This window comes from Carcharodon carcharias (genome assembly GCF_017639515.1).
Source record: "Carcharodon carcharias isolate sCarCar2 chromosome 37 unlocalized genomic scaffold, sCarCar2.pri SUPER_37_unloc_1, whole genome shotgun sequence".
NCBI lineage: Eukaryota > Metazoa > Chordata > Chondrichthyes > Lamniformes > Lamnidae > Carcharodon > Carcharodon carcharias.
The window spans coordinates 5728089-5749345 of NW_024470758.1; the positions used below are offsets into that span (position 1 = coordinate 5728089).

Genomic DNA, 21257 nt, shown 5'->3' on the forward strand with positions numbered 1-21257 from the left:
TCCTTGGCTCTGCTGCAGAACCAAACAGTCACCAGCACAGATTACAAAAGGCCCTCTAACCAGGCCGTGAATCATCAGCAGTCAACTTCCTTTCCCTCCCTATCCAGGGAATTTCCAGTGTCAGACTGCGACAGGCTGGCCAACACTTTCAGTAAACTGCTGACACTGTCAACAACTGGCAATGGAGCCTTGCTGAGGCGGTGCAGATACATAGAAGCATGATTCAAATTCTTCTGACTCAATTTAATGGATCCCAGCAGCGAGGTGATATTGATAATTGCTGCCTTGTTATAGTTCATCCCTTCCAAATCCAGGACCTGTTCTGCCTCCTTCTGACTGGGTAGAAAAGGCTTGCTCACCAATAGGGGGCCAATCACATTTGTTTGTTAAATCGCCATCTTGTCCTCAGCAGCGAGGGTTTCTTGATTTGCATAAGAGTTTATTCCAGCATTGTTGATGAGTGAGTTGAGTCCAGTTGTGCCCAGGCTTGCTTACACTGCCTCCACCGCTTTTTGGATGCTGGCTGAATCTGTAACATCCCAGCTCTATCATCTTCACTGCACATTGTTCACCTGTTAACTTCTGCAGCTCCTGGGCTGGGCTCGACTGCCAATAGGCTGCAAAGATCTGAGCTGGTCGACATTCGGAGCTGCTCAGTTGTTTAACGAGTTCCAGCCCGATCTCCTTGTTCACCCCGGTAATTAGAACAGCCTCATCTGGCCGCCGAGGGTGGGAGAGAGCGAGTGTGAGAGTGACACGGGAGAACCTGGCTTGCAAATACCGGCCAGCGGACATGGACACTATCAAGAGCGGCTGGTTCACGGAAACCTCCACCCTGTGGCTGGGCCAAGCCATGTCCCTGGAGGTGGATGAGGTCCTTTACAACCAGAAATCCCCCTTCCAAGATGTGGTTGTCTTCAAAAGCAAAACCTATGGTAATGTCTTGGTGCTGGATGGTGTGATACAGTGCACTGAAAGGGATGAACTTGCATACCAAAAGATGATCGCAAATCTAACTCTTTGCAGCCATCCTAACCCTAAAAAGGTACTTATTATTGTAGGTGGTGATGGTGGTGTTCTCCGAGAAGTGATCAAACATTCTGCTGTGGAGTCTGTAGCACAGTGTGAAATCGATGAGGATGTGATAAAGAATTCTAAACAGTACCTTCCTGGTATGGCAGTGGGTTTCTCGAGCCCCAAGCTGAAACTCCATGTTGGTGATGGCTTTGAGTTCATGAAAGAGAACCAGGATACATTTGATGTAATTATCACTGCTTCCTCAGATCCAGTAGGACCTGCTGAGAGCCTATTTCAAGAGTCTTACTACCAGCTGATGAAGAATGCTCTGCGTGATGATGGGATCCTTGGTGCACAAGGTGAATGTCAGTGGCTGCACATCGAACTCATAAAGGAGATGCGGAGGTTCTGTAAATCCTTGTTTCCTGTAGTTGAATATGCGTACAGCACAATCCCCACGTACCCCAGTGGACAGATCGGCTTTATGTTGTGCAGTAAAAATGCTGAAACTAGTTTTCGTGAGCCTGTGAGACAACTGTCAGCAGAAGAAGTGGACAGAATGCAATTGAAATACTACAATGCCGATATGCATCGGGCAGCATTTGTTCTGCCAGAGTTTGCCAGAAAGGCACTTAATGATGCATAAAACCAATTCCATTGCTCTGTTCGCTGCCTTCAATGCTGGAAGAAGTTTTTACAAATTCTGTCATCAGCCTTCAGCTCTGTTCTGGTCAGCCTGAACCAGGTGGCGACAGCGCCACTAAACCCGCGGTAACTCAGGCCGAGAATAGCCATTAACGCTGAGGTCTGCCAACCACCAGAAAAGGGGGAAGTTCTACTTCCGACGGGGACAGACAGCGATTTTCCGCCCATCTCGGAACTTCGCACCGCTGTCAGGTGGACAAGGAACAAGACACCCCGACCCTTCCGAATGGTGAAGAAAAAGTCAATTCCCATCTATCAAGAGCCCGGCATCCCTCAAGGGCGGTACAGCGGGCGTCCAACACTCACCGACAGTTCCTAACGAAATTGTGACTCTTTTTTCTCCCCACAGATGTTGTTAGACCTGCTGATTTTTTCCAGCATTTTCTATTTTTGTTTCAGATTTCCAGCATCCGCAATATTTTGCTGTAATTGTGTGTGTGTGTGTGACTTATGGTATCTCGAAAGATTCATTTCTTTAATTTTATATTCCATACTGTATGTTGATAAGCTTTACATTTCTATTCGAGAAGAGTTTTTTTTTATAATAAACTAATAAATGTTTTTTTTTATCGAAAGAATCCACGTTAAAGTCTCCCTTATTCTCGGGAACAGTGGTGAAGGTAAATACTTGGCCATTTTGGTGAGTGAAATGAACATTTAAACTAATGCCGCGAACTGTGGAGCAGTGGGACTAGACCAACGGTGCACTCCTCCCATCCCGCTCGTAACAGGGTGCTCACTAAGAAACTTAACTCCAGGTCACTGTCGACTACTTCTGCAAAGCATATGACATATTGGGCTTCCCACTAACCTTGCAGAAAACTAAGATCCGGTTCCAATATTCCTGACTGAGGAACATCACCAGAAACTGCTGCACACAAAGGGTTGAGTGAAGGGTCAAATAATATTGTTTCAGTGAGTCAAGGAATTACTCTTGGAGCAGGTTAAGCAGCATTTCCCGTGTTCCAATGAGAAATTCTGACCTGAATTTAAAAGGAAAGGGTAACTATTTGTAATACTCATGAGATCCGTCCGCCACATGACTGAGGCGAGCTCACTTCTCGATCTTATCACTGAGAGATACAGACATGAAGAAAGTATAATAAACGAGAGGGAAACAATGGATTAATTGGATTCCAATTCCGCTCCCCTGGTTAGTGTTCACAAAAGCACCATTGCAATGGATCAATGACTGATCGAGGAATCAGCAGCTGGGAACCTGTGAGAGTTGCACGGCTGTTAGCATTTTTTAATGGGAGTTGAGTTAACCAGCGCTTGTTCAACAATTTTTAAAGAACATTTAAACCGATCTTTATTCCAGTAACATGGACCGGCGGGCACAGAGCTGCAAAAGTGCAAGTCTCCCCTACCCTCAGGGGTGGGACTGAGTCTCCCCAAAAGCTATCGCAAACTCACGTAGCAAGCAGCACATCCAGACAACTGGATTTGAAGTTTATTGCCGAAACCCGGGATTGAACCAGGGACCTTTAGATCTTCAGTCTAACGCTCTCCCAACTGAGCTATTTCGGCTGTGGAAAAAGAGCTCTTCGAGCCAGAATTGAACCAGCGACCTAAGCATACCAGCTTTACAGTCAGCTCCAGTCCTCCGCTTATATTAGAAAACGTGATCGCATAATGACAAAGGACAGCCATCGCCTCGTTTCAGTTCCCTCCAGGTTTCGATTTTATCTTCATAAGGAGGGAGTGCTAAATCCAACGAAGCATCAATTCATTCCCATTAGCTCTCGGCCAATCTCTACACAGGGATTGTCCTACACACAGTCTTCTTCATCCTGTGGGTTAATTGTTTCCTGACGTCGCTTTTACATGGCTTAACTCTAATTTTAAGGTGAAATCCTTTGTTCTGTGTTCCCCCACCAGTGGAAATTGTTTCTCCGCAATAAAACCTATTAATTATTGCAATTACCTCAAGCAGATAGCACCTGCACCTTCTCAACTCACGGGTATGTAAGCATCACAGCGGGAGCACATCTAACCTGCAGATCATGAAACGTGTGTGTATAGCACATGGTCATGGCTACTTTTGCACCAAATCTGTATCTGAATTAATGGAACCCGCTTGTGATAAACACTGTCACCTTTCACTGCTTAGCTGAGGAGTTTCATAGAGCCACGTATGAAATTCGCTCAGTTCCGCTTTTGCACTAAACTGGGCAAATGCATCACAGATGTCAGTCTTCATCCAGCTCCATTCACTCCAAGTAAAATCAACAAATGGCTTAAGACACGGGTAACTGCAAAGGCTTTGGGCCCTGACACCATTCCTGCAGCAGTACTGAAAACCTGTGCTCCAGAAATAGCCTCGCTCCTCGCCAAGTTGTTCCATTACAGCTACAAGACTGACATCTACCTGGCAATGTGGGAAATTGCTCAAGTCTGTCTTGTCCACAGAAAAACAGGAAAATCCAACCGGCAAAAACCATTCTCTTCTCTCGTTCATGAAGAAAGTGAGGGGAAATTTCTTCGACAGTGCGATCAAGTGGCACTTACTCAGCAATAACCCGCTCACTGAAGCTCAGTTTGTTTTCTGCCAGGGTCACTCAGCTCTTGATCTCATTGCAGCCGTCGTCCAAACATGATGAAAACAGCTGAACTCAAGCCGTGAGGTGCAAATGACCGCACTTGAGTTCAAAGAAGCTTTTGAACTAATGTGTAATTCAAAGGAAATAAGGCGGGAAACTCTCCACTGGTTGGAGTCGTCCCCGGGGTTTCTAATACATTCCAAAAGATTTCCAGCAGGAACAGTTATTCACTTTTGTTTGATAAACTGTGAGTAACAATGAAAAATTCCATGATTGCATCTTGTTTTGCAGGTGGCTCGTTGGTCTAAGGGCGTGATTTTCGCTTTGGGATTGTCACTGAATTAGCACGTGAGTGGTCCCGGACGAGCCCATCAGACATCTTAATGCGGTAGTTTCTATTCGCGCTCGAGGTGTTGGCAGTTCCGGAAATCAGGACCAGGTTTGAACACCCGGGAAGTCATTGCAGAAAATGCATCACTTTAACACACGTGAAGACAATGATGCCAAATTTAAAGGACGTTTCTCCATACCATGAGACTCTGAATTTATCCTGATGCATCAAAGAAGCGAACTGTCCACCTGTGGATTCACTTGGGAGCTCATTGCACTCAGTTTCAATCTTGACTGAAAGGACAAGCAGAGCTGGAAACCCCTGTGTTTCGTTTTAATTTACCACATTTTAGCTGGTTTCCGGTGCTTGCAGTGAGCTGGGAGGGGTTTCATTTTGCTGCCAAATGCTTGTATGTTCCGGTCTTTCCGTGGTGCGTTTTCACAATGTGTGGAAACATGTTGGATATCAGGTTGAAGTGTTGAAGTGATTCACATCAGTCGGTTTACTGATCTGATGTGATGGGCATTTACTTTAATGACAGAAACTACATGTCCAAATTTACACATTTGGCAGAATATTCAGGGCCTGTACTAAGAGGATCATTTATTTCAACGGCTCATGGATGCAAAAAGTATAGAAGGGGGTGTAATGAGCCACATTTGGTCAGCGTGGTGGCGGACAGGTTAAGGCGATAGACTCTTAATCCATTGTGCTCCGCACGAGTGGGTTTCAATCCCACATTCATCGTTACTGTTCCCGTCTTATTCCAGTGATTTTGCAGAAGCTCTGTCTGGAATCACTGATGTGATTCTCCAACCCAAGTTATGAGGCCAGCTTGCTTCGACTATTCTTGTAAGATCTTGGATTTGATACTTTTGTTAACAATTACATGGCGATCCGACTTAGAGTCCATTCGACTTGATATTTCCATCTCGCTCTCTAAGGGGAGACAGTGGAGTAGTGGAAATATTCCGGGGACTTGGGTTCATAGTTGCTGGTGGAAATTACACTCAATAATTCAATTTTGCAAATAAACGCTTATCTCAGTGCTGGTTGACTGATGTCTTCCATGGTCAGGCCTACATATGATTTCGATTCCTAACTGCTCGCTGAGAAAACCACTGAGATCAAGGACAATTTGGGATGTGTAACAAAGCCTGGCCTTGCGAGCGACGCTCACATCCCCTGAAATAATGTTTTAAAATGGTGAATGTGCACCTTACTGATCAGCCCCTGTAATGGACAGACGTGTTGAATAATAAAGCGCTTTGTGACATCAAGAAAAAGATCAATTCAGAACATCTCAGTGAAACCGAGGTTCAAACCACATCTGCGAACTAAAGGGAATCAGAATGTTGGCAGTTTTTACAGAGCGATATTGTTGAGCTGAAAGTTCACACTGGAAGGCTGTAAAGTTCCTAACTGAAGGATAAGCCGCTGCTCCTCGAGCTTCATTGGAACATTGCAGGAGTCCGAGAACCGAGTGATCAGGGTGAGAGCCAGGTCACCAGTCATTTCGTTTCACGAGCTTCTCTGTGTGGATGAGTTGGTTGGACTTTCTGTTAATTTACTGCACATTCTTGGCTATCAGCGCTGTCACAGGAAAATGCCACTTTCTGTCAAAAGTAACCCCATCCAAACTCTTACTGCCCTGAGAAACTGCCACTTAGACATGTGATGAGCAGCAATTGAAGTGAGCGCTGCCTAATTTCCCTGATCGTTAATTCCCCCCGAGCTTCTTTATTAAGTCGAATTAAAGTTGACTTTTTGCAACTCCTATAACACAGCTAAAATATGGTCAGTAATATGAAGCTGTAACCCTCCCACCCCACCCACCATCATCTGTGCCCACAAGACGCCCCTACCCTCCCTGCATCCCCCCAACTGCCACCACCTCACCAGCCCCCACCCCACCAACCGCTACCCGCACCCCCGCCACCCCCCCCCCACCCGCACCACAGCCACCCCCAGCTCTGCCAGTCGAATGTTCTTTCAGACAAGTCTACAACTCTATGTTGAAATCAGGCTGTGAACATTTTGACCCGATAGGACTGTATACAGAGGGGGTCACTTGGTTTTCATGGTTCTGAAATAAAACATGCCTCGGAGACTGTGATTTAAATAGTGTTTTTTTTTTTCCTTTGAGAAGAGAAAGACCAACTGCTTGATGTTGTCATGGATCAGTGCTGGGGGACTTACTGTAGCACACTGACCCCATCTCAAGGACTGCACACCCTGTCCTTTGCATTGATCCATTGATTTTTAACGTTTGGCAAAATTTCCCCCTTTCTAAAGAAAGGTCATAAAGACTCGAAACATTGATTCTGTGTTTTTTTTTCTCCCCACAGATGCTGTTAGACCAGCTGATTTTTTTCCGGCATTTTCTGTTTTTGTTTCAGATTCCAGCATCCGCATCATTTTGCTTTAATTTCCCCCATTTCTCTTTTTAATGTCATGGTTTTCTGTTATGAGTGTTTGTCTGTGTGTGTGTTTGTGAGAGAGGGAGGCCGAGTATGTGTGACTTATGGTATCTGGAAAGATTCATTCGTATAATTTCATATTCCATACTCCATGTTCATAAACTTTAATTTTCCAGTCGAAAATACCTTTTTTTAATGAACAGATTTATAGTTCATCGAACAATCCACTTTAAATTCTCCTTTATTCCCGGAAGTGTGGTGAAGGTAAATAATTGGCCATTTTGGTGAGGGAATTGAACATTTAAACCAATGTTGCGACCAGTGGAATGGTGGGAATAGACCAACAGTGCACTCCTCCCATCCCGCTCGTAACAGAGTGCTCACTCAGAAATTTAGCTCCAGGTCACTTTCGGCTCCTTCTGTAAAGCATATGACAGATTGGGCTTCCCACTAATAATGCAGAAAACTAAGATCAGTTTCAAATATTCCTGACTGAGGAACACCACCAGAAACTGCTGCACACAAAGAGCTTACTGAATGGTCAACTTATAGTCTTTCAGCGAGTCATGGAAATACCCTTGGAGCAGGTTAAGCAGCATTTCCTGTGTTTCAATGATAAATTCTGATCTGAATTTAATAGGATAGAGTAAATATTTGTCATACACATGAGATCCGTCCGCCACATGACTGAGGCGAGCTCATTTCTCGATCTAATCACTGAGGGGCACAGACAACGAAATAATAATAAACGAGAGGGAACACGGGATTAATTGGATTCCAATTCCACTCCACTGGTTAATGTTAAAAAAGCACCATTGCAACGGATTTTCAGGAATTTACATTCCCAATGACTGATTGAGTTACCAGAAGCTGGAAACATATGAGAGCTGCATAGTTATTACTATAGTTTAATGGGAGCTGAGTTGACCAGCGCTGTTTCATATGCTTTTTTCAAGAAAAGTTAAAGCAATCTTTATTCCAGTAACGTGGAAAAGCACACGTGCTTTGGAGCAGAGCAAGTCTCCACAACACTCGGAAAGAGGGCTGGGTCTACCCGAAACACTCTGGCACCATTAGCAAGCAAATAACACACGCAGCAACTGGTGAAGCTCATGTGAATGGATTTCCAACTTGCTGCAGAAACCCAAGATTGAAGCAGGGATTTTTAAATCTTCAGTCTAACGCTCTACCAACTGAGCTATTTCGGCTGACAGAAGGGCTTTCTTCGAGCCATAATTGAACCAGATACCAAAGGATGAGAGTTTTACAGGCACCTACAGTCCTCCTTTTATATTAGAGAACATGATCGCATAATGACAAAGGACATCCATCAGCTCGTTTCAGTTCCCTCCAGGTTTCCAGTTTTTTCTTGATAAAGAGGAGGTGCAAAGCCCAACGAAGCATCAGTACATTGCCATAAGCTCTCGGCCAATCGCTACACAAGGATTGTCCGACAAACAGCTTTCTTCAGCCTTTGAGTGAATTGCTCCCTGATGTCACTATTAAATAGCTTAACTCTAAATTTAAGGTTATATACATTTGTTCTATGTTCCCCCAGCAGAGGAAATCGTTTATCCGCATTAAAACCTATCAATCATCTCAATTGCCTCAGCCAGATAGCTCCTATACCTTCTCAACTGACGTGTCACAGCGGGAGCACATCTAACTGCAGATCAAAAAACTGTGTGTATCGCACATGATCATGGCTTCTTTTGCACCGAATCTGTGTCTGAATTAATGGAACCTGCTTGTGATAAACACTGTTGCCTTTCACTGCTTAGCAGGTGCGTTTCATAGAACCGCACATGTGATTCCTTCAGTTCTGCCTTTGTAGAAAGCTGGGCAAATGCATCACAGATGTCAGTCTTCAGCCAGCTCCATTCACTCCAAGTGAAATCAAGAAATGGCTGAAGGCACGGGTAACTGCAAAAGTTTTGGGCCCTGACACCATTCCTCCAGCAGTACTGAAAACCTGTGCTCCAGAAATAGCCTCGCTCCTCGCCAAGCTGTTTGAGTGCAGCCACAAGACTGGCATCTACCCGGCAATGTGGGAAATTGCTCAGGTATGTCTTGTCCACAGAAAAACAGGAAAATCCAAGCGGCAAAAACCACCCCATCCGATATATCTCGTTTATCAAGAAAGTGAGGGAAAATGTCTTCGACAGTGCGATCAAGCGGCAATAACTCGCTCACTGAAGATCAGTTTGTTTTCCGCCAGGGTCACCCCGCTCCTGACCTCATTGCAGCCTTGGTCCAAACATGGAGAAAACGGCTGAGCTCAAGTCGCGAGTGACTGCACTTGAGTTCAAAGAAGCGTTTGACCTAGTGTGGGCATCAAGGAACCCCAGCAATACTGAAGTTAAAGGAAATAAGACAGGAAACTCTCCACTGGTTGGAGTCGTCCCCAGGGTTTCTAATACATTCCAAAATATTTCCAGCAGGAACAGTAATTCGCTTTTGTTTCAGACACTATGGGTGACAATGAAAAGATTCAACGATCGCGACGTGTTGTGCTTTTGGCTCGTTGGTCTATGGTCGTGATTCTCACTTTCCGATTTCCATTGAATTAGTATCAAGAGGTCCCGGGTTCAATTCCTCACAAGCCCAGCAATGATGTTAATGCCGCAATTATTTTCGCGCTCCAGGTGGTGGCAGTTCCAGAAATAAAGACCAGAATTAAACACACGGGAAGTCAGTGCAGATAATGCATCACCTCAGCGCACGTGAAGAAAATGAATGCCAAATTTAAATAATGTTTCTCCGTGCCGTATCCTAATGCATCAAATAAGGGAACTGTCCAATTGTGGATTCACTTGGGAAGATCTTTGCGCTCAGTTTCAATCTTGACTGAAAGGACAAGCAGAACTGGGAACCTCTGTTTTATTTTAATTTACCACATTTTAGCTGTGTTCCGGTGCTTGCAGTGAGCTGGGAGGTGTTTCCTTTTGCTCCCAAATGCTTGTATGTTCTGGTCATACCGCGGTGGGTTTTCACACTGTGTGGAAACATGTTGAATATTATGTTGAAGTGTTGAAGTGATTCACATCAGTCGGTTTACAACAGTCCCGGATCTGATGTGATGGGCATTTACTTTAATGACATAAACTACATTTCCATTTTTACACATCTGGCCGAATATTCAGGGCCTGTACCGAAGATGATCATTTATTTCAACGGCTCATGGATGCAAAAAGTATAGAAAAGGGGTTGAAAAGGGGCCTGGTTCGACGAGGTGGCCGAGGGGGTAAGGCGATGCACTGCTAATCTATTGTGCTTTGCACGCGTGGGTTCGAATCCCACCTTCATCGTTAGTTTATCAACTCGTTATGCGGTGATTTGCAGAAGCGCTTCCTAGAATCACTGATATGATTCTCCAACCAACTTATAAGGCCAGCTTGCTTCGACTTTTCTTGTAAGATCTTGCATTCGATACTTTTGTTCACAATAACATGGGGATCCGACTTAGAGTCCATTCAACATGATATTTCCATCTTTCTCTCAGGGGAAACATTGGAGCAGTGGAAATATTCCGGGGGTTTGAGTTCATTTCCCAACATAGTTGCTGATGGAAATTAAACTCAATAATTAAATCCTGCAGTTAAACGCTTATCTCAATGCTGGTTCACTGATGTCTTCCTCGTCTGTATTACATATGAGTTTGATTCCTAACTGCTTGCTGAAAAAACCCACTGAGTTCAAGGACAGTTTGTGATGTATAACAAAGACTGGCCTTGCGAGCGACGTTCACATCTCCTGAAATAATTTTTTAAAAGTGTGAATGCGTCCCTCACTGATTGGATCTTTCATCAGCCCCTGTAATGGACAGACGTGTTGAATAATAAAGCGCTTTGTGACGTCAAGAAAAAGATCAGTTCAGAACATCTCAGTGAAACCGAGGCTCAAACCCACATCTGCGAACAGAAGGAAATCAGAATGTCCGCAGTTTTTACAGGGCGATGTTGTTGAGCTGAATGTTCACAGTGGAAGGCTGTAAAGTTCCTAACTGAAGGATGAGCCTCTGTTCCTCCAGCGAACTTTGAGCTTCATTGGAACATTGCAGATGTCCGAGAACCGAGTGATCAGGGTGAGAACCAGGTCGCCAGTCATTTCATTTCACCAGCTTGACTTTGTGGATGAGTTGGTTGGACTTTCTGTTAATTTACTGCACATTCTTGGCTATCAGTTCTGTCGCAGGAAAATGCCACTTCATAATTTTCTGTCAAAAGTAACCCCATCCCAACACTTACGGCCCTGAGAAACTGCCACTTAGACATGTGATGACCAGCTATTGAAGTGAGCGTTGCCGAACTCCCCTGACCGTTCATTTCTCCTGAGCTTCTTTATTAAGTCGAATTAAAGCTGACTTTCTGCAACTCCTATAACACAGCTAAAATATGGTCAAGTAATATGAAGCTGTAAACCTCCCGCCCAACCCACCATCATCTGCCCCCACAATGCGCCCCTCCCTTCACTGCATCCCCCCAACTGCCACCACTCACACACCCACACCCCACCACCACCAGAAACCCACCACCCGCAACCCCCTCCCACCCCCGCAATACTGCCCGGCCCCACAGACCCCCCCAGCTATGCCAGTCTGAGTGTTCTTTCAAACAAGCCTACGACTCCATGTTGAAATCAGGCTGTGAACATTTTGACACATTTGGGCTGTGTACCAAGGGGTCTCGTGGTTTTCATGTTTCTGAAGGAAAACATACCTGGAAAACTGTGTTTTAAAAAGTGTTTTTTTTTTCCTTCGAGAAGAGAAGGACCTAATGCTTGATGTTGTCCCGGACCAGTGTTGGGGGAGAGACTGTAGAACACTGACCCCATCTCAAGGACTGCACACCCTGTCCTTTGTATTGATCTTTTAACGTTTGGCAAAATTGCCCCCTTTCTAAAGAAGTTTCTTAAGGAATTGAAACGTTGACTCTGTATTTATTTCTCCCCACAGATGCTGTTAGACCTGCTGATTTTCTCCAGCATTTTCTGTTTTTGTTTCGGATTGTCAACATCCCCATCATTTTGCTTTAATTTACCCTATTTCTCTTTTTAATATCATTTTTTTTTCTATTATGAGTGCGTGCGTATGTGTATGTGTGTGTGTGTGTGTGTGTGTGTGTTTGTGTGTGTATGTGTTTGTGAGAGAGGGAGAGCTTGTGTGTGTCTGTATGTGTGTGTGTGCGTGTGACATATGGTATCTGGAAAGATTAATTCGCATAATTTCATATCCATACTGTATGTTCATAAGATTTAATTTTGTATTGGAAAATACCCTTTTTTAATATAAACAAACAAATTAACTGTTTATTGAAATCATCCATTTTAAAACCTCTTTTGTTCTCGGGAACAGTGGTGAAGGTAAATAATTGGCCATTTTGGTGAGTGAAATGAACATTTGAGCAAACGTTGTGACCTGAGAAGTAGTGGGACTAGACCAACAGCGTACTCCTCCCATTCCACATGGAACAGGGTGCTCACTCAGAAGCTTAGCTCCAGGTCACTGTCGAGTCCTTCTGTAAAGCAGATGACATGTTGAGCTTCCCACTAAACTTGCAGAAAACCAAGATCCGACTCCAATATTCGTGACTGAGGAAGATCCCCAGAAATTGCTGCACACAAAGAGCTTACTGAAAGATCAAATTATGTTGTTTCATTGAGTCAAAGAAGTGCTCTTGGAGCAGGTTAAGCAGAATTTCCTGTGTTTCAATTATAAATTTTGAGCTAAATTTAAAAGGAAATGGTAAATATTTGTAATAATCATGAGATCCATCCACCACATGATTGAGGCGAGTTCATTTCTTGACCTAATCACTGAGAAACACAGACACAAAGAAATAATAATAAACGAGAGGGAAACGATGGATTAATTGGATTCCAATTATGGTCCCTTGGTTAACGTTAAAAAAGCACCATTGCAATGGATCAACCGACGGATTTTCAGGAATTTAATTTCTCAATGACTGATCGAGGAACCAAAAGCTGGAAACATATGAGAGTTGCACGCTTGTTAGCATAGTTTCATGGGAGCTGAGTTGACCAGCGCTTTTTCATATGTTTTTATCAAGAAAGGTTGATCTGATCTTTATTCCAGTAACGTGGACCAGCGGGCACAGAGCTGCCAGCGTGGCTTTGGAGGAGGGCAAGTGTCTCCTACCCTCAAAAGCGGGACTGGGTCTCCCCAAAAACTGTTGGCACCATCAGCTAGTGAGCAACACAAGAAGCAGCTGGTGACGCTCAGGCAAAAGGATTTGCCATTTGCTGCCAAAACCCAAGGACCTTTAAATCTTCAGTCTAACGTTCTCCCAACTGAGCTATTTCGGCTGACAGATGCGCTTTCTTCGAGCCAGAATTGAACCAGAGACCTAAGGATGTTAGATTTACAGGCACCTGCAGTCCTCTGCTTATATTACAGAACATGATCTCATAATGACAAAGGACAGCTATCATCTCGTTTCAGTTCCCACCAGGTTTCCAGTTTTTTTTTATAAAGTAGGGGTGCAAAACCCAACGAAGCATCAGTTCATTGCCATATGCTCTCGGCCAATCACTTCACAGGAATTGTCCTAAAAACAGCTCTCTTCATCCTTCGAGTGAATTGCTCCCTGACGTCATTATTAAATGGCTTAATTCTAAGTTTAAGGTAATATCCATTTTTTCTGTATTACCCCACCAGAGGAAATCGTTTCTCCGCATTAAAACCTATTAATCATCTCAATTACCTCAACCAGATAGGGCCTACACCTTCTCAACTCCACGAGTATGTAAGCATCACAGCAGGAGCACATCTAACTGCAGATCAGAAAAATGTTTGTGTATTGCACAAAGACATGGCTACTTTTACACCAAATCTGTATCTCAATTAATGGAACCCGTTTGTGATAAACACTGTCACCTTTCACTGTTTTGCTGATGAGTTTCATAGAGCCACGTATGTGATTCCCTCTGTTCTGCTTTTGCACAAAGCTGGGGAAATGCATCACAGATGTCAGTCTTCAGCCAGCTCCATTCACTGCAAGTGAAATCAAGAAATGGCTGAAGGCACGGGTAACTGCAAAGGCTTTGGGCCCTGACACCATCCCTGCAGCAGTACTGAAAACCTGTGCTCCAGAAATAGCCTCTCTCCTCGGCCAAGTTGTTCCATTACAGCTACAAGACTGGCATCTACCCGGCAATGTGGGAAATTGCTCAGGTCTGTCTTGTCCACAGAAAAACAGGAAAATCCAACGGCAGAAACCTGTCCCATCAGTCTACTCTCGTTTATAAAGAAGGTGAACGAAAATGTCTTCGACAGTGCGATCAAGTGACACTTACTCAGCAATAACCCGCTCACTGAAGCTCAGTTTGTTTTCTGCCAGGGTCACTCAGCTCCTGACCTCATTGCAGCCTTGGTCCAAACATGAAGGACACAGCCGAACTCTAGACGTGAGGTGCAAGTGTCTGCACTTGAGTTCTAAGAAGCATTTGACCTAATGTGGCATCAAGGAACCCCAGCAATACTGAAGTCAAAGGAAATAAGGCAGGAAACTCTCTACTGGTTGGAGTCATCCCCGGGGTTTATAATAAATTGGAAAAGATTTCCAGCATGAACTGTAATTCGCTTATGATTGATGCACTTTGTGTGACAGTGAAAGGATTCCTGGACGGCATTGTGTTATGGAGGAGGCTTTTTGGTCGCTTTGGGATTTCATTTGCGTTATTGTGCGACAGGTCCCTGGTTCCATTGCCGACGAGCCATTCTTAATGCAGCATTTTTTTGGCGCTCGAGGTGGTGGCAGTTCCGGAAATCAGGAGCAGGTTTCAACACCCGGGAAGTCATTGCAGGGAATGCATCACCTCAACACACGTGATATAAATGAATGCCAATTTAAAGAACGTTTCTCCGTGCCATGAGACTTTGAATTTATTCGAATGCATCAAATGAGGGAACTGTCTACTTGTGGATTCACGTGGGAGGCTGATTGCATTCAGTTTCAATCTTGACTGAAAGGAGAAGCAGAGCTGGGAACCGCAGTGTTTCATATTAATTTACCACATTTTAGCTGTGTTCCGGTACTTGCAGTGAGCTGGGAGGGGTTTCCTTTCGCTACCAAATACTTGCATGTTCCAGTCTTTCCGCGGTGGGTTTTCACACTGTGTAGAACCATGTTGGATATTAGGTTGAAGTGTTGAAGTGATTCACATCAGTTAGTTTACAACAGTCCCGGATATGATGTGATGGGCATTTACTTTAAGGACATAAACTGCATTTCCATCTTTACACATCTGGCCGAATATTCAGGACCTGTACCAAAGAGGATCATTTATTTCAACGATTCATGGATGCTAAAAGTATAGAAGGAGGTTTGATCGATGCCCCTAGATGACGAGGTGGCTGAGAGGATAAGACGATGATTCATTGTGCTTTCTACGTGTGTTTTTGAATCCCACCTTCGTCTTTACTTTATCAACTGTTTCTGCCTTATTGCGGTGATTTTGCAGAAGCTGTGCCTGGAATCACTGATGTGATTCTCCAACTTAACTTATGAAGCCAGTTTGCTTCGACTTTTCTTGTAAGATCTTGGATTGGATACTTTTGTTCACAATGACATGGGGATCCGAAATAGAGTCCGTTCGACATGATATTTCCATCTCGCTCTAACGGGGAACATTGGAGCAGTGGAAATATTCCGGTGACTTGTGTTCATTTCCCAACATAGTTGCTGATGGAAATTAAACTCAATAATTAAAACCTGCAATTAAACGCCAATCTCAGTGGTGTTTCACTGATGTCTTCCCTGGTTTGTACTACATATGAGTTTGATTCCTAACTGCCGGCTGAAAAAGCCACTGAGTTCAAGGACAATTTGGGATGTATAACAAAGACTGGCCTTGCAAGCGACTCTCACATCTCCTGAAATAATGGTTTAAAAGGGTGAATGCGTCCCTGCACTGATTGGATCTTTCATCAGCCCTTGTAATGGACAGACGTGTTGAATAATAAAGCGCTTTGTGACGTCAAGAAAAAGATCAATTCAGAACATCTCAGTGAAACCGAGGCTCAAACCCATATCTGCGAACAGAAGGGAAACAGAATGTTGGCAGTTTTTACAGAGAGATATTGTTTAGCTGAATGTTGACACTGGAAGGCTGTAAAGTTCCTAATTGAAGGATGAGGCGCTGTTCCTCGAGCGAACCTTGAGCTTCATTGGATAATTTTGTGACTGGATTCAAACTCAAAATCCTGTCTCAATGACATCTCAATTAAAGATGTCGGCTGCTTGAAAACACAACAGTTTAGCTTTCTGCCTGATCATGAGAGCGACTGTGACATTTACAAAACTAAATCATTTGATAAAATAGTTCAAAACCATCAAGATTGAAATCCTATGAGGAAAAGTCAAGTTGTTATAGAGAACTCTGCTGAGAAAGCTTCATTGGACAGCACAGAAAGTAGGTGAAGAGTCTGAATAAAACGACACCAGCGAACAAGTCAACAACAAAACTGAATCAACTGTTCTGAAGATCAGTGAGTAAAAGCTGGGTTCTCCGTGCACCATCAGCTCATCAAGTCGATGTGTTGTCTGGATAACGCATTTTGTTTAAAACAGGATTTATTGAACTGAGTTGAGCAGGCACGTTATTGCAGAACAAATAAGATACCTCTAGATTTTCCTTTGAAAACATAGAAACTAGGAGCAAACATCTAGTTTGTTGATATATTGAATTGAAATAAACTGAATTACAGTGCAAATGAATTGCTATTCAAAATCAAACCTTAGTTTCAGGTAAATTACGTGGAACAATTAAATTACAAACAAGAACTCAAGTGACCTGTCAGCTCAAACACAGAGAGTAAATTTCAGAGTGAAGACTTAAAAAAATTCAATTTTTTGCAAGTGAGGGTTAAGTGCAGAGCGGGAAGGAGCTGCTGTGTAATTTTAACCGAGTTACTGCAGCAAAAGTACAAGAGGGAAGGAGTGGAACACTCTAAATAACGAGAACTTTATTAAATAGACAACCCATTTCAGTGAAATGTTGGGACGGCTGAGAGCTGTTTGCCTACACATCCTGTGCTCTGTGGGAACTCCAAATAAGACTGATGATAATAGTCAGATTCATAATACATTACAGAACCAAGCAGAATACAGAAAGTGCAGAGGAGAGATGGAAAAAGGAAATTAGATCAGAAGAGAGAGCGAATGAGAAAAGATTTGCAGGTAACAACCGAAAACACAGAAAGTTTTTTACCAGCATAAGGGCAGTCACTGAAAGGGTGGCTGATTTGGAGATCCTGTGCGGGAGAGGCCATGGCTGACGTACTAAATGAGAACATACAAACAAACTAATTAGCAACAGGATTGGGCCACTCAGCCCCTCGAGCCTGCTCTGCCATTCAATAAGACCCTGCCTGATCTGATTGTAACCTCAACCTCACATTCCTGCCTACCCCCAATAACCTTTCACACCCCCCCCCCCCCCACCACCTTGTTAATCAAGAATCTCTCTAACTCTGCCTTTAAAATATTCAGAGACTCTGCTTCCACCAGCTTCTGAGGAAAGAGCTCCAAAGGCGCTCGACCCCGGGATAGAAAAGAAACTCCGTCCGACATGAGCGACCCCTTATTTGTAAATAGTGACCCCTAGTTCCAGATTTTGCTACAAGAGGAAACGTGCTCTCCACCTCCACCCTGTCAAGACCCTCAGGATCTTAAAGGTTTGAATCTAGTTGCCTCTTACTCTCCTGAACTCCAGGCGATACAAGCCTAACCTGTTCAACCTCACCTCATAAGACAACCGGCCCATCCCTGGTATTCACCTCGTAAACTTTGCACTAAACCTGTCATCACAAAACAAGCGGATGCTGCTAATGTCATTGGTGGGGAAATTGGATAGGATGAAAATAGATGAAGTGGAAGCTATCACAAGGCTGGCACCGCTCACAGTAGAAATGCTGCTCGATCCACATTGGATACACATTGGATTACTAAGGGAATGAAGGGTGGAAATAGCAGAGACTCGAGCCACAATCTTTCAATCCTCCTTGGAGATGCGAGTGAAGCCAGACGACTGCAGGTTGTTCATGTTACATCCGTGTTTAAAATGGAGAGGGATAAACCCAGTAACTACAGAGCAGTTAGTCTCATGCTGGTGGTGGGGAAACGTTTAAAGACAATAATCCAGAACAAAATTCATTGTCACTCGGTAGAACATGAGTTGATAATTGATAACCAGCACAGATTGGTTAACAGAAAATCAGCACTGAAATACTTAATAAAGCTCTTTGATGACGTGTCAGAGAACATTGACCAGGGGAGCGAGGATGATGATGTGTGTCTGGATTTCCAAAGGGAATTGAAAAAGTCCCACATAATGAACTTGTGGTAAAATTCCAGCAGCTGGGATTAAAGGGGCAGCGACAGCATGGATACAAAATTGAATAAGGGACAAAAAGGGTAAAGTAGTGGCGAGCTCTGAAGTAGAGTCATACGGACTCAAACGTTAACTCTGTTTCTCTCTACACAGTGCTGGCAGGGCTGCTGAGTTTATACAGCATTTTCTGTTTTCTTGTAAATTTTAATAACTCCCAGCCTATATTCAAGTTTGCTGATAACACTAGGTTCGGGGACATGGTTAGTAGCGCATGTGGGAGCAGCAAGTTTCAAAGGGTCATTGACAGATTCAGTGAGTGAATAAAACTGGGGCCGTGGTGGTCAACATTGGGAAGAGTGAGGTCATCCATCTTGAACTAAAGAAAGATCCGAGAATTTCCTAAACAGTCAGAAACTCGGGACTATGCCAGGAGGAGCCGAGAGTGAAAGCTGAGTGAGACGGAGGGTGGAGAAGAACAGCGGCAGATCTGCCCGAGAGCAGCCGCGAGGGAGAGAGAAGGAGAGAAGAGTGAGAGTGGCGGGGGATAAAGAGCTGAGAGGAAGGGGCTGGAGCAAACCGGCCATGTTCAAAATATTCAATGCTTGATATCACAGGAAAGGAGGTAACTGGTTAGTTTGTGCCGATTTCTCTGTTTTTCTCTTTCTAAATTACGACATTGATTGAAACTAGGAGATGAGAATTTAAAAAAAATCAATCAGGGTAAGTATAACAGTAAGTGCCAGTGTGATAACTGGATTCAATGGGAATCATGGGGAAAACTCTCTGCTGCTTGGAGTCATACCTAGCACAGAGGAAGATGTTTGTGGTTGCTGGAGGTCAATCATCTCAGCTCCAGGACATCATTGCAGGAGTTCCTCAGGGTATGTCCTCGGCCCAACAATCTTCAGCTGCTTCATCAATGACCATCCTTCCAAAATAAGGTCAGAAACCTGAGGCTTGCACAGGTTCAGCATCATTCAACTTGGATACTGAAGCAGTCCATGACCAAATTCAGCAAGACCTGGACAATAGACAAGCTGAGCAGACAAGTGGAAGAAACATTCATGCCACACAAATGCCAGGCAATATATAATATATTAATTATTCATATATATATATATATATATATATACATATGGAAATGAATGAACTATCGCCAATTTTGCAGATGACACAAAACTGGGTGGGAAGGCAAATGGTGAGGGTAATTCAAAGTGTCTAAGAGGGATATAGACAGGGTATAGACAGGGAAATCTTGTTAGATTTTTGTTTTAGAGTTCCTTCAGAATGTAAGCAGCAGGGATGATAAAGGGGAGACAGTTGTATTCCAAAAGACATTCTATAAGGTGCCACATAAAATGTCACTGACACAAGATAAGAGTATATGTTGTTAGGGTTCATATATTAACATGGAGTGAGAACTGGCTAACTAACAGGAAACAGAGAGTCAGGATAAATGGGTCATTTTGAGGTTGGCAAACTATAACTAGTGGACAGATACAGAGTTCAGTATTGGGGCCTCTACTATTTACGATCGATGTTAATGATTTGGATGATAGTACCCACTGTATTGCAGCAAAATGTGTTGACGATGCAAATAAAGGAATCAAAGCAAGTTGAAAGTGGATAGAGAGAGTCTGCATAGATATGTAGATGTTCAAGTGAATGGGGATAAAATGGCAGATATAGTACAATGTAGTAAAATGTCAGGTTGCCCACTTCTGCAAGAAGCATTGGAGAGAGGAATATTACTTAGATGGAGAGAGACTGCAGAATCCTGTGGTACAGAGGGATCCTTGTACAAGAATTACAAAAAATGTTTAGATGACATTGCAGAATGCTGCAGTACAGATGGATATAGGTGCCGCTGTATAAGAATCATTGAAAAAAAGTTAGCATGCAGGTGCATCAAATACTTAGGAGGGCTTGCAAAATGTTGGTCTTAATTGCAAGGGGACTGGAATAGAAAAGCGGAGAAGCCTTGCTGCAACTGTACAGGGCATTGGCGAGACCACACCTAGAATAATGGGTGCTGATTTGGTCTGATTACTGAAGGATGGACATTACTTGCATTGAAGACAGTTCCCGAGAAAGATGACTGGGATATCCTCGTCTGAGGGGGTTTTCTAACGAGGAAGTGTTGAGCAGGTTGGATCTAGACTCACTGGAATTTAGAATGACTTAACAATATGAAAGTGAATGAGCATCTGGCAATGAGTGACCGCAATATGTGAGAGACAGACATTCAGTTCGAGCAGAAAGGTCACATACATGCTGGTTATCACCTCAAGTAAAGCCAATAAGGACGGAATGAGTGGTAAACTGAGCACGTTAAATTCCCATCAGCTATTAACAGGTAAAACAAGACAGGAAACAATCAGAGGCACTCAAATAATAATTTAGTGTAATCTGTATCTAATGCAAACCCGAAGGAATGAAACTTTTCTGATAATTATGGTTACTTATTATTATGGTTAATATTATTAATAATGGGACGGAATTCCATAAATTAAACCAGTGATTAAGAAGGAATGACAATTTCTGTCCAGATAATGATGAACTGTAATTTGGTGCGATGCTGTCTCCGCTGGGCTGATAGTTTTGTCCTTCTCGGTGGTTCATGTCACAGGGAGGACGCTGCTGTTCAAATAAAGATGGCGAATTACTGCAGGGTGTCCTATAGATCGGAAAACCTGCTGCTAAGTTCCCCTCCGAGTCACTCATCATCCTGACTTGTAAATATATCGCCGTTCCTTCACTGTCGCTGGGTCAAAATCCTGGAACTTCCTTCCTAACAGCACTCTGGGTGTACCTACACCAGACGGAACGCAGCGCTTCAAGAAATCAGCCCACCAGCACCTTCTCAAGGGCAACTCGGGATGGGCAAAA

The 21257-nt window shown here is 43.6% G+C and overlaps 1 protein-coding gene and 2 non-coding genes across 3 annotated transcripts; 2 read left to right on the forward strand and 1 right to left on the reverse strand.

Moving 5' to 3' along the window:
- The first annotated feature begins 785 nt into the window (after positions 1-785).
- Positions 786-1719, forward strand: LOC121274514 (spermidine synthase-like). Its single transcript, XM_041181851.1, has one exon. It carries the CDS (start codon positions 794-796, stop codon positions 1661-1663), a length of 870 nt encoding a protein of 289 aa, XP_041037785.1. The 5' UTR covers positions 786-793; the 3' UTR covers positions 1664-1719.
- Positions 1720-3179: 1460 nt separating this feature from the next.
- trnaf-gaa lies at positions 3180-3252 on the reverse strand. The gene has a single exon. It is a non-coding gene; the product is annotated as a tRNA-Phe (tRNA).
- A 6990-nt stretch (positions 3253-10242) lies between these two features.
- Positions 10243-10324, forward strand: trnas-gcu. The gene has a single exon. It is a non-coding gene; the product is annotated as a tRNA-Ser (tRNA).
- Positions 10325-21257: the final 10933 nt, after the last annotated feature.

Coding starts and splice junctions, on each gene's coding strand:
- LOC121274514 (XM_041181851.1), top strand. CDS start 794: ATGGACACTATCAAGAGCGGCTGGTTCACGGAAACCTCCACCCTGTGG.